Source organism: Pelophylax lessonae (genome assembly GCF_965119305.1).
Source record: "Pelophylax lessonae genome assembly, chromosome: 12".
Taxonomy (NCBI): Eukaryota; Metazoa; Chordata; class Amphibia; order Anura; family Ranidae; genus Pelophylax; species Pelophylax lessonae.
In genome coordinates, this window is record NC_138779.1 from 136,668,775 (window position 1) to 136,683,135 (window position 14,361).

The 14,361-nt window shown below is 43.8% G+C and overlaps 1 protein-coding gene across 1 annotated transcript in view; it reads left to right on the forward strand.

The window, feature by feature from the left end:
* Positions 1-14,361, forward strand: part of PPP2R1B (protein phosphatase 2 scaffold subunit Abeta) — a 94,620-nt gene that overhangs the window by 56,248 nt on the left and 24,011 nt on the right. The window contains exons 9-10 of the mRNA XM_082274212.1: positions 9,141-9,275; positions 13,435-13,608. Of these exons, the coding sequence (XP_082130338.1) occupies positions 9,141-9,275; positions 13,435-13,608 (309 nt within the window). The remainder of the gene's footprint in view (positions 1-9,140; positions 9,276-13,434; positions 13,609-14,361) is intronic.

Genomic DNA, 14,361 nt, shown 5'->3' on the forward strand with positions numbered 1-14,361 from the left:
TGCGCCAAACATATCTTTTGGAATTATGGCCCAAAAGTTCAACCTTGTTTTCTCTATCGCTCATTGACAGACTTAGTCCTCGGTGATACAGCACCTTCGGGTTATGTTGCCTCCACAGGAGTAGGACTAGACAGGAAATAAAATGCTCTGGCCACACCCTAGGGGCAGTCCCCGAGGGTATATCCTCTCTCTCTCTGCCACAGCAAATCAGTTTTTTTCTGTCTAGTCAGGAGTAAGGACCTAGATACCTTGCTGGGATCTTCGGTCCTGGCAGGATTTTTTTCTTAAAAAGATTTTTTAGACAGCTTTTTTTCTCCAGTGTTCCTGTGAGATCTTCAAGCAAGAAAGCTGAACTGGGCGACGGGCTGGATGTTGAGATCCGGTGGTCACCCCAGTTCAGCCTACGAGCGCGTGCAGGCCATAGCTCCGCGCTGGGTCGGCCGCGACATAGTCCCACTGGAGGGACTGACCCTGCGAGTTAAACGTCTCGCTGAAACGCCAAGGACCATGAGTCACGGCGTCCGTATTGGTCGACAGCCCTCCCGCCCCGGTGGAGAGGGGTACTGTCAGGAGTTGGTGCCCGCCTGGTTCCGGTATGGTGAGTAGTATGTTCCCCCTTTCCCCTGACGGGTCTTGTGGTGAACGCGGGCCCCTCTCTGTATGGTAAGGATGAGTTCCCCTCTATCCTATAACATGGCACAGATCCCCCTACTTTGAGTGTGATTTTTATGTGCAAAAAGCCAGGAGGCTTGGTTTGGGAACTGACAATCTAATTGTAAATATGTTTAAAAGATTGTAATCAGTGGCAGTACGGTAATCTTACTGTGATAATAGAAGTATCCTACCAGTCAGAAGCCACGGACATGTAGACTGCTTTTCAAGTCAAGTCTCCAGCAATAGCAGGCCTTCCGACGGCCATGCGGTCCGCCAGGGTCCGGTACCGCCGACCAGGCTAAATCCCCATGTAGAGAAGGTGTTGTGATGCTCTGCAGTCACGCCGCTATTCGGTACAACCGCCGCCATTGTTTGCTAGATCGCACGAGGCCGCCATTTTGTCGTAGCCTCGTGTCTCCAGCATGGGGGCGGCCATGTTTGAGGTGACCCAAACACCTCGTGGAGCTAGGGGAGGCGCCGGAAGGCGTGCAGAGGGGCGGAGCCGCCTCCTTTCTTCCTGGGCAGCCAGCCAAAAGACTTCCTGTTTGTGAAGACAGTGCTGTAACCTGTTGCAGTGAACTCTGAGCATCAAGTGGTGAGCCTGGGGGTCTATCTCTCTCTCTCTCTCTCGATCGATAGGGATCCCTAGCAGGTAACACTGAGGGGCTTTTGTGGCGCTGGGGGTCTGGAAAAAAAAAAAAAAAAAAAAAAGTTTTTTATTTAAGTTTGGATTGTATTTTCCGGGTAGTTACTGGAATAATCATGGACCCTGCCACACAAGTACCCCCACCTGTTTCCCTCCAGGGGGCCACAGCAGTTTTGGAGTGTATGGTGGCTCGGGTGGAGGCGGCCTGTCAGGGACGGGGGTCAAGAAAGCGACCCCCGCCTACCCCTATATTATCTGACACCTCTGACTCAGATTCAGAGACGGTCACTGCAGCTGCAGGTCCCTCTGCAAGGGCTGTTACCTCAGGTAAAGCTCCCTCAGACAGTGAGGAGGACGTTCATTCTTCCGCCATAATTCAGGAAGAAGCATTGGTGGACGCACTAGTTGTGGCAGTGCGGGAAACCTTAAGACTTGAGGTTTTACCGGCAGAGGCAACTGAAACAGAGATTCCCTTTGGTACTAACAAGCCCATCAAAACGGTGAAGGTTTTTCCTGTACCCAAGTGTTTTGGTAATTAAAGGAGAATGGGAGCATTCTAAACGTACCTTTACTATTTCCAAGCGTATTGCTAGACGCTATCCGTTTGAGGAATCCCTCATTAAGAAATGGACGGTACCACCAGTGGTGGATCCACCTATTTCCAGGCTGAATAAAGCCACGGTTATTCCAGTGGAGGACACTTCGTCCTTTAAGGATTTGGTGGATCGAAAGATGGAAGCGGAGTTCCGCACTATCTTCTCCCTGATGGGGTCAGCATTTAGACCAGTAATTGTTATTGGTCTAGTTTCCCAGACACTAACGGAATGGGCGAGATTGGTACGCCAAGACCTAAGGGGAAAAGATATCCCCCAGGGAACATCTGATTTGATGGAACAGATTATACAAGGGCTACAGTTTGTCTGTGACGCAGCCTTGGATGCTACCCCCCTATTAGGGCATGCATCTATGTCAGCGGTAATCCTCAGACGTGTGCTGTGGTTAAAATGCTGGTCAGCTGACCTAGGTTCCAAAAAGACCTTGACGAATCTTCCCTTTCAGGGGAATCGCCTATTTGGGGCCACCCTAGATGAAATTATTAAGGATGCCACTGGGGGCAAGAGCACTTTCTTGCCACAGGCTGCTAAAGCTAAGGGACCTCGCAACAAGCGAGGACCTTTCTTTACCGCCCATAAGGGGTTCGCACGCCCGGCTGGAACAAGCGGGAAAGGCAAGACTCCTCCAGGAGGGTTCAAGAAAGGCTGGTCGGACAAACAGAGGACCGACTCAGCCAAACCCGAAGCAAAGGATTACACAGCCTGAAGGTGCGCCCCCACCCGGGTTGAGGGTGGGGGGACGTTTTCACCGGTATTCAGGACATTAGATCGAGCATCGACTACTACTACCGGTGCGATTCTTCCCTTCCAACATTTAAGTACTACAGGGAGCGGTAGTCACCGTTCCCTGAACAGATCTTTTCCTTTACCTTTTTCTAAGATTAGTCTCAATTCCCCACAGGAATCGGATCTGGTTGACCAGACAGACCAAGAAGCCTCTAGCCGGGTGACTTCAGTCCCTGAGATTCAACCAGGAGAGATCACCGTTCCTGATAGGAATCAGGTGTCGCATAAATGTGTGGGAACAGAAAACGACCAGACTTTGTCGGATGGTCGGGGCCAGATAGCTCTAGGGACGCCTGGTTCAAATCCCGTCAGTGCCAGTGGTCCTAGAAATTCTAGGCTGGCCTCGTCAAGCCGGCCTGGCCGACTTGGACTTGCTAGTCGCGGACGTTCCGTGGGAACTGCGTCTCAGGGAGTATCTGCGGTCTCGAGGACCAATCTACCATTGTGCTTTACAGTCGCTGGTTTTGATGGCCTGGCCATTGAGACCCAAGTACTGAAGGACAGAGGGTTGTCAGCTTCAGTCATTCCTACCCTTATTAAAGCAAGGAAAGCGACTTCCAGCAGAGTCTATTATCACACATGGAAGACTTATATCGCATGGTGCGAATCTTTAGGATTTCCTCCACGTACCTATTCGGTGACTCGAATATTGGCCTTTTTGCAAAAAGGGGTTGAGCAGAAGCTAGCCTTGAGCACCATCAAGGGTCAAGTTTCAGCATTAGCAATTTTCTTTCAGAAACCTTTAGTTACCAAGTCCTTGGTGCGGAATTTCATCCAGGGGGTGCGGCACCTGGCTCCACCAGTCCGCGCGCCCTTACCGCCCTGGGATCTTAATTTGGTTTTGTCGGTTCTACAGAAACCTCCTTTTGAAAACATCAGGGAGATTCCCTTGCTTACTTTATCCCAGAAGGTGGCCTTCTAGGTGGCTATCACTTCTGCACGCAGGGGGTCAGAACTGGCTGCTTTATCATGCCAGTCCCCATACTTGGTGATTCATAGGGATAAGGTAGTACTCCATCCTAAGCCATCCTTTCTTCCTAAGGTGGTTTCAGATTTTCATCTGAATGAAGATATTGTACTACCTTCCTTGTATCCTCAGCCCAATCATCATCGGGAACATGCGTTGCATTCCTTGGATGTGGTTCGGGCAATCAGGGTATACCTGAAAGCTACAGAATCATTCCGTAAGACGGATTCACTTTTTGTGATCACGGATGGCCCCAGAAAGGGGTTGCCTGCATCTGCATCTGCTGCGACTATTGCCAAATGGATTAGACAAGACGGTGGTACAGGCTTATTCTATTAAGGGTCAGAGTCCTCCGTTCCCTGTTAGGGCGCACTCCACTCGAGCGCTCAGTACTTCCTGGGTCTTTCGCCATCAGGCGTCAGTGGTCCAGGTATGTAAGGCGGCCACCTGGTCGTCGGTACATACCTTTACAAAATTTTATAAAATTGATGTCATGGCATCGGCGGATGCCTCATTTGGCCGCAAGGTTTTGCAGGCCGCAATTTGAGGAGACCGGTGGTCTACCTCGAGGGTTTTTTTCTGTTTGAAAATTTTTTTGTTGAGTCTCATCATTAAGGATGAGCATTGTAAACTTCTAGTTGGCACCGGTTGGGCCTTCTAGATTTGGATTTGATTTCCATTTTCCCACCCCTCATTTGTGATACTGCTCTGGGACGTCCCGAAGGTGCTGTATCACCGAGGACTACGTCTGTCAATGAGCGATAGAGAAAAATGGATTTTTGTAAAATCTTACCGTAAAATCCTTTTCTCTTAGCTCATTGACAGACGTAGTACCCGCCCCTCTGTTTTGGAGTTGGGTTGGGTTAAATTCTCTAAACACTGCTTTTGTGACATAACTGATTTGCTGTGGCAGAGAGAGAGAGGATATACCCTCGGGGACTGCCCCTAGGGTGTGGCCAGAGCATTTTATTTCCTGTCTAGTCCTACTCCTGTGGAGGCAACATAACCCGAAGGTGCTGTATCACCGAGGACTACGTCTGTCAATGAGCTAAGAGAAAAGGATTTTACGGTAAGATTTTACAAAAATCCATTTTTTATCAGACCATAACACATTTTCCCACATGCTTTTGGGAGACTTCAGATGTGTTTTTGCAAAATGTAGCCAGGCTTGAATGTTTTTCTTCGTAAGAAAAGGCTTTTGTCTTGCCACTCTACCCTATAGCCCAAACATATGAAGAATACGGAGAATTGTTGTCACATGTACCACACAGCCAGTGCTTGCCAGATATTCCTGCAGCTCCTTTAATGTTGCTGTAGGCCTCTTGGCAGCCTCCCTGACCAGTTTTTTTTCTGGTCTTTTCATCAATTTTGGAGGGATGTCCAGTTCTTGGTAATGTCACTGTTGTGCCATATTTTCTTTATACGATGACTGTCTTGACTGTGTTCCATGGTATATCTAATGCTTTGGAAATTCTTTTGTACCCTTCCCCTGACTCATACCTTTTAACAATGAGTTTCCTCTGATTCTTTGGAAGCTCTCTGCTGACCATGGATTTTGCTGTAGGATGCTACATCAGGAATGACCTACTAGAACTTTATTTGGGTTAATCAGTCACTTTAAATGATGGCAGGTGTGTACTGACTCCTATTTAACCGGTTGCCGACCGCCGCACGACTATATACTGCGGCGGTCAGCCCCGGCCAGGCAGAGTGACGTATCGGTACGTCACTCGCCTGTCACTGACTTGCGAGCCTATAGCGAGCGGGCGCGCGCCCGCCGAGGCGCGCGCCCGCCGCGGCTCGTTCACAGGCAAGTCAGTGCGTGTGACCGGCGGACTCGATGTCCGCCAGTCACACTGCGATCGCTCCTGTGAAGGGAGAAAGACAGAGCAGCTTGTGTAAACAAGCTGCCTGTCAGTTCTCCCTGTGTAAAAGTAAAGATCTGACCGTTCTACTATGTAGAACGGTTGATCTTTGCTTTTACACCAATAGGAATGTCCCTACACAGTAGAAAGCACGCCCCTAGGACACACTTAACCCCTCCCTGTCCAATAAAGTTAACCCCTTCCCTGCCAGTGTCATTTTTGCAGTAACAGTGCATATGTATAGCACTGATTACTGCAGTAATGTCACTGGTAACCCCAAAAGTGTCAAAAATGTCAGTCAAGGGTCCGATCTGTCCGCCGCAATGTCGCAGTACCGAAAAAAAAATCGCAGATCGCCGCCATTACGCGTTAAAAAAAAAAACACCAAAAATGACAAAAATCTTTCTCTTTGTTAGTAAACGCGATAACTTTTGCGCAAACCAATCAAAATACGCTTTTTGCGATTTTTTTTTACCAAACATAGGTAGCATAAAACAAATTGGCCGAAAAATGTTAAAAAATTTTGATTTTTACTTTTTTTTTTGGGGAATTTCATATAAAAAAATGTGAAAAATATTGTTATTTTTGCAAAATTTACGCTCTTTTTTTGTTTATAGCGCGTGATCAAAAAATCGCACAGGTGATCAAATACCACCAAAAGAAAGCTCTGTTTGTGGGAAAAAAAGGACGTCAAATTCGTTTAGGTACAGCGTCGCACGACCGCGCAATTGTCCGTTAAAGTCACGCAGTAAAAAATCGCAAAAAAACCCCTGGTCCTTTAGCAGCCAAATCCTCCGGGGCTTAAGTGGTTAAAGAGGTTGTAAACTCCGTAAAAATTTTTTTTTTTTACAAGCTGAAAGATAAACATATAATGAGCTAGTATGCATCGCATACTAGCTCATTATGAAATACTTACCTTAGAACGAGCCCCCGCTGTGCCGTCCGCTCACCTCTATGAGGGGCGACATGTCCAGTCACCCGTCTTCCGGGATCGCGGCATCCGGCCATCTGATTGGCCGGAGCCGCGGTGACGTCACTCCCGCGCACACGCCGACAGTCACGGCACGGGTCTCTGAAGAAACGGCACCAGCGGCCGTTCCTTCAGAGCGCATGCGCCAGTGACGTCACTGGCTGCATGTAAGGTAAATATCTCCTAAATGGTACATGTTTAGGAGATATTTACAGTACCTATAGGTAAGCCTTATCATAGGCACACCTATAGGTAAGTGTCAGAGGAGGGTTTACTTCCTCTTTTAAAATGAGTTTGTGATTGCTTAATTCTGAACACAGATACATTCCCAGTCAAAAGATTATAACTGTAACTATAACTTTGTTATAAGCCCCTGATGTAAACCCCTTTCCTGCCAGTGTCATAAACAGTTACTTTTTTTTAAGCACTAATCACTGTATTAGTGTCACTAGTCCCCAAAAAAGTGTAAAGTGACAGGTGTCCCATTTGTTCACCACAATATGTCAGTCCCGCTATAAGTCACTTTTTTATTGGATGTGTTTTATAGCCAAAAAAAAAAACCCAGAGGTGATGAAATACCACCAAAAGAAAGCTCTATTTTCGGGGAAAAAAGGACAAAAATGTATTTTGGTTGCAGAAGTCTCTTCAGGGGTGCCTTGGCAAAGTGCCTAAAAATTGCCCCAAACTTGTATACAAGCTGGTGGGTGGATGAAATCTGCTTTTTAGTTACACAAAGCCACAGGTTTTCATTTTACACCATTACAACCTTCTAGCTGCCAACCTTCTAACGGTCAATGACATCATCAGTTGAAAGGATGATTCCTGAAAACCATCCATTTATCTGATGTGTGCCATCAAATATACTTTAAAACGGAGTTCCAGTAATTTTTTTTTGTTTGTTAAAAGTCAGCAGCTACACAAAGTGTAACTGCTGACTTAATAAACCGACACAACGGGGAGAAGGCCTTAAAGCGGAAGTTGCACTTTTGGGTGGAACTCCGCTTTAATACAACAGAATGCTTCTGACTCGCCTCTGCCTCAGTCTCCTCCTTCCTTTTAACTTATCTACAGTTACATAAAGACACACTAATGCTTGCTTGCTTCTGCTTTTCTTTTTGCTATGCCACTACATATGAGATGTCACTGATAAACCTACACTCGTCTGATCCTCTCTGAATGCTGTAGAAGTGACTGGCTGCATCACCTCAGCAATCAGAACTCCTGCTGGTGGCATCACAAAAAAGTAGCTGGGTGCATGTGCATCTATCAGACCAGTCATAAGAGAGAGCGCACGTTTATTAGAACAATTTCAAACATAGTAGTCAAAATATTCAATTATGCTTTTAAAAAAATAATTATGGGTTAAAGTTCTACTTTATCAGGCATGATAGCCATTTAAATATGGCTAAAATATGTAAACCTCATCAACAGACAGTGGTCTGACGTACCACAAAGTTCACTTTTTAAAATGTATTTTGTAAAGAGTGTCAGCTGAGCCAAAAGTGACATGTTTGAAATGTCTGTGATATCTGTTTGAGATCATTTATCTGATGGTGGTCTAATTGTTTTGGTTACCCAAGCATTAGATGTTCCTGGCACTGCTCCCATTTACCTCTTGTCTTTCTATATAGCCAAGGTATTAACACTCCTACTGTTTTACTATTTAAAGTTTAAAATAAACCAAACCTCTCAACCTTTTTTACCCTGGAGGAACCCTTGAAAATTTTTTAGGAACCCCTAAAACCATTTTCTGAGCTTCCACTCACAGTTCCTTTGTGTAAATGAGGAGTTGTAGGTATAATAAAAAAACAAATCATTACTTTTTATATTTTTAAAAAACCTTGAAATGCATTTTTGTTTACTGATGGCACTAAATTTGCTTTGTTCAGTGTGTAATAGCACGTTTTCAACAGAAAAATTCATTTAGAAATTGAATTTAGAAAATTGTAGATTTTAAAATAGACCCTTTTACAATAAACCCCAGTGTTCCAGACTGACAATCATGGCTGTCTTTTTAAAGCAGTGGGGATAACTAAGTGATCAGCGGTGTTTGATCACTCAGATCTCAGCCTTAGAGCTGGCAGGGGACAGATGCAGCATTACCACCTAAGTATGATTAAAAAAAAAAAAAAAATTCTTATACTATAAAGTTAAAGCCCAACACCAACATGAATACTTCTGCTGTTCTTTATTTTACAATGGGCTGTGTGGCATGGATCTTCCAGTGGGGGGCATGGGAGATGAGATGGGTGTAACTGGGCATACATCGATCTCCACATGCAGCAACATGTACATTTGACAGATGGGCCTCTGCTGCTACTGTGACATAATGAGCAAGGACCCCGAGCTTATGGCTACACCATCTGCTAGAGGGAGCTAGTTACCCCCATTCAAACATGAGATAAACAGCAATGGTGGCCAGTCGCAAAACCTAAGGGTTCCAAAACCTTAGATTAACCTGAAGAGTTAAAACTAATCATAACCGCTATGTCAGTTTTGCAGGCCTTAGAAATCAAGACCAGTAAAAAACAATAGATGCTGCTAATTTATGTCGGATCTAGTTGAGAACTGCTTACATTTTTTTTTCTTTTATATATTTACAGTCATAATTTATCTGTCCTTTTTTTCTCTTTTCTAGGAACTGGTATCTGATACAAACCAGCATGTGAAGTCTGCACTGGCCTCTGTAATCATGGGATTATCCACAATTTTAGGCAAGGAAAATACAATTGAACACCTCTTGCCTCTCTTCTTGGCTCAGTTGAAAGATGAGGTAGTGTTTAATTTCTCAGTTTAATTTGTAAAGTCCAAAGATTAACCTGTGAATCCACATTTTTGTGTTACCTGTGTATATCATCTTAGTTCCTTTTTTAAGATTTGAAAATTATCATCTTCTGACATTAATGCCCCTTTGTCCTTTGTGAAAGGGAATGAAGTGTACGGTTTCAAAAGACTTTTCTGTTAAAATTTTCAAATTTAAAGCAATACATAGAGCAAACAAAAGGGAGGAAGAGGATTTTGCTGTTAGTCAAAAAAGAGAATTGGACCCCTCTGTATTTGGTAAAGGGGGTATTTAGTCCAGCCCTTTTTAAAACTATACATGTAAAACTGATCTAAACACGTTTTTTTTTTTTTTTTTTTCTTTTGGATAGAGAGGGAAGGGGGAAATTTGCTTTTATTTATCCTGGTAACCATAGTTGTCACACAACTGAAAGTGAGAAGATTCACCAGAACAGGGGACGTCTTCTAGTGTGACCTTTTTGCGAATTGTTGAGGCTCTCCTTCACTTTGGAGAGATTTACTTATGAAATGAGTGTGAGTGACCAAAAACTACTCTTTTCAAAACGTAGTTTGGTTCAGGTATACTTAAATGTTCACGCTTAACTTGTGCTAATGCATCTAAAATGGTTTTCTGCAAAGATATGGATAGCCATACTTGTTTATTACATATACAACTTTCCTTCATTTGTTTGTTGCTGGTCTATTATTTCTCTATACAAATCTATCTACAAGCTTTCTGACTGAACATGATAGTCTTCAAAATCTTCTGATTGGTAGCCAAAGACTTTGTGACCTGGGGTGCCTAGGTTGAGAACTGAGTAGCAGCAATTTGTGTGTGTATATATGTAATGTAATATATAATAATTTGGGCTAGACGAATATGTTTTTTTCAGGGCCAATACCGATATATTGGTCACAATGTATCAGTATCGGCTGATATTCTGCACATTCAATCACACATCCAATGCAGAGGGACCAGTGCCCCCATCGATGCAGCAGAGGAACCAGTGCATGGGGATTAGAGTCCTGCCTGATAACACAAAAAGCAGGGTTCTTCTGCTTACCCGGCGCGGGCACTGTCATACGAAGTCCCGCCTCCTGGACATAGAAAGTCTCACTAAATTTTCACATTAAAAAGGTATTAAACGAAAAAGCAAACCTTTTACTATATTGCAGATTATGAATTCGTCGATGTGGCGGCTGCATTGGTTTATGATTTAGGTTTTCTTTCTTTTATTTTCACCTTGGTTTGGCCAGTAAGTCTGTTTTTTCAACAGAACATGCTTTCCTGCAAATGTAGCAGAGCGTTGAGGCAAACCATTTAATAGTGACAGGGGTGCTTACAATGATCAACTTTTATTTATTTAAAATCTTTATCCCAAAAGTAATACTGTTGCTGTAACTACTAAAGTGTTAGCTGGAGTTTGCCTTCAATTTGTTAGTGTAACTTAAGTGGGGTACACACTAGTAAAAAATTTCCCGTCCGAGGTAAAATCTTACGATTTTCGGCTAGTGTGTACACAACTTTCAGCAGCCGATGCCGACATTTTCAACGAAAAAAAAAAACGGAGGGACAAACACCAAAATTTTTATCGTCTGTCCCCAGACTACCAATTTTCGTTTAATGTGTATGCAGTATGTCCGTGAAAAATGGGATACGAAAGACCGTGCATGAGCTGAAGTTGCTGACAACCCGGAAGTCTGGGAACAAGTGTCCCAAAAAAAAAAAATCGGACGAGAAATTTCATGAACATTTATGCACTGTCAACTAAAAACGGTTGTGAACGCTGAGCAAGAGTGAAAAATCAGGATATTTAGTCCGATTTCCGTCAAGTGTGTATGTACGGGCCTTTAATCTGCTAGTGCGTCTTAACATTCCCCATCCTCCAGACTAACCATGCTGCTGTCCACAAGTTCATCTTCATCAGGAGTGGAGACACTCTAAAACAGGAAGTATTACCAGGTGAAACACAGAGGGGAGGCTAAAAATTAATGCAGCCACCACATCTAACGATTAGTAAGCTGCAATATATTACATTTTTGGTTTTGGGTTTAATACTGCTTTAAGCTTAAAATAATAATTTCTTTATGTACTCTGAGAAGTTGAATGTCGCCAAATGTCACCAAATATGAAGCCTTGTATGCATCAGCTGATTTTAATTATAAATCATTATATAGTGATAAAGGCTGCATAGATCAGTTCTGTCCAGCTGATGACCTTCCATCTGCTTTCCTGCTGTAGTAATCTCTGCAGGAGCAGCAAGATTGTAAATGCTTTTGAAAACCTACCACTGCTGCCACCCTGTACAGAAATGCAATGTCATGAATAGCTGCCTACCCTACTTGTGCATGAGCTGCTTCTTTTTTGTAACAACACAAACCTACGTGCTTTCATGCACAAAAAGGCATTTTGGTTGGATGTTTTTTTAGTAAAATATGAATCGCATAGTATTATGGAATGTTGTAGATGTTTTCCTTATAGCAAGTCTGTGTGGAAGCTGCTTGCTTTTACTGTGAGTACTTCATTTTCAACATAAGATACCATTCCATTAAAGTGACCCTGTCTCACCTACAATACAGTGCAAAAAATAAATGTAACAGAACGTTGTGCATGCTTGCCTTTTTGCTGGGTGGTGATTGACCTCAGTCTTGAACAGCTCAGGGGGTTGCCGTTGTCTGACACTTTGGAATGTGACAGCTTATTCTGCACAGCACATTGTGATAACCACCCATCAACTGCCGCAATAATGCACAACACTGTTCTAATACATTGACATGGTTATATCTCGTTTCTTATTTCAGGTTTCTGTTAAACTTTGCGGCTTTACAGATTACTTTGCAGCTTTACAGACTATATTTAGGCATGAAGTAAACTAGCTTCTTTCTCCATCGACGGACGCAGCTCCTGATATTCATAACCATTGAGTTATACTGCCCCCTACAGGAGTAGAACACTAGGCAGAAAAGTATTGGCTACACCCATGGGCAGTCTCAGGGGGTATACTCCCTCTCTCTCTCTGCTAAAGCCACTCTGTTTTTTTTTTTTTTTTTTTGCCTAGTTTCAGGAGTAAGGACCTAATTCCTTTCTGGGATCTTTGGTCCTGGCAAAAATATTTAGATAGAATTTTTTTTTTCTCCTGGATTTTTTCCTGGGATCTACAGTCAACTGCCGGACTGGGCAACGGGCTGGATAATCTAGATCCAGTGGTCATCCTAGTGTGGTCAGCGAGCATGCGCAGACCTCAGCTCCGCGCTAGGTCAGCCTTTGACGTAGCCCTACTGAACAGGCCTCGTAAGGTCGCATATACCTGGAGGGGGGGGGGGTTAGTCTCAACCTGGATCACAGCGTTCCTCCTGGCCAACAGCCCCCCCCCCCCCATTTTGATGGAGAGGGGTTCTGTCTGGAGCAGTGCTGGTATGGTGAATAGATGTCCCCCCCTCATTTTGTGTGCCTAGGGGGTGCTTTCTAACTCTGTGGGGGTTGGGCTCACTGGATGAACACACAGACCCGAGGAACACAGGATCCCTGTTTTCATCACTGACAGGACAGCGGTCTGCTGTGTTTACATCAGCAGACCACTGTTCTATCGTTATGGGGAGCGATCACGGGCCGCCGGACCCGCTGACTGCCTCCCACTCTAGCCAATCGGCGCGTGCGCACACTCACACTACCTGATACACAAAGCTACGTACATAGAGCCTGCCTTCCGCAGTAGAATTACGGCAGGTGGTCGGCAAGTGGTTAAGATAAAGAATCTTTTGACCACTTGCAGTAATTGTTGTCCTGGCTATGCTTTTAAGTTAATTCAATGATTCTTTGAATGTAAAATACTTTAAAAAAAAAAGTTGAAATATTTAAATGCTAGCATACCGTATATGAAGAGAGATGACTAGCGCTGGCTAATTGTAAATCACTGCAGGTATAGCCATGTTGAATATGAACACAGGAACGCTGCATTCAGGAAGGGTGACTAAATATTGTAGCAGTGGTTACTTTTGGGTATGGAAGTATGATGTAATCTGTTGCTGCTGTGGTTTATAATTTAATGGGAATAAAAAGTGAAATGTGAAGGAACTGTGCTATACGAAAAGTCTTTGTTCAAGCAAACTATCATTTTCCATCCTTAATTCTTTTGAACTTTGTTCCCCAGTGCCCAGAAGTACGGCTGAATATAATATCTAACCTAGACTGCGTGAATGAAGTGATTGGAATACGGCAGCTTTCTCAGTCCCTCTTACCAGCTATTGTTGAGCTGGCAGAGGACACCAAATGGAGGGTGCGGCTGGCAATCATTGAGTATATGCCTCTGCTTGCTGGTCAGTTGGTAAGTACCTGCTACACACAAACACCCAGGAAAAAAATTAATAAAATATAATTTGGTTGGGGTTGGATTTTAGAGAACCTGATGGAATCCCGTGCAGGCATGGGAAGAAGATGGCTTCTATTGTCTGCTTTGCAAGCTTGCTAATCCCTCTGGTACCATGACTTCTGTATTTATTGGCAGGTTTCCATCATCATCTGTACACCAGCAGACATCTTAGAAGAAGATTAAGTGGCTTTACAGAGTTCACTAATGCAGTACCACTACAATATACTGTCACTAAACTTTTTCTAGGGAGTTTAGAGAGAGGACGGTACTTAAAGTGGTTGTAAACTTCAGACATGAAATATGAACAAAGTATTTCTCTCTGTAATGTGGATTTGTCTTGATTAAGAGCAAATGTTATTTCTGTCTGCTGCCTCATTTCTCCATCAGCATGAGTCACTTCTGACAAGTTTTCCTGACGCCAAGAGAAAAATGGTAACGGGAGGGAGCTCCACTTAATTGACCGTCTCGGCTCTGTTGCTGTTGAGAGAGGATGTGTCCACTTCCCTCAAATCAGCTCTTACAGCTCTTTCAGTGAGGAGAGCTCTCCGTCCCCTTTTTTCAGACCGCTTAGACAAGCTTTAAATAAGTATCAGTTCATATCAGCGCAGCTTTCTATCTATTTTAAATAATAATGCACTTTGAACGAATGTAGAGAGGAAAAAAATGCAGATAAGCAGGTACAACTTATGTAGAAGGATTTATTTAAAG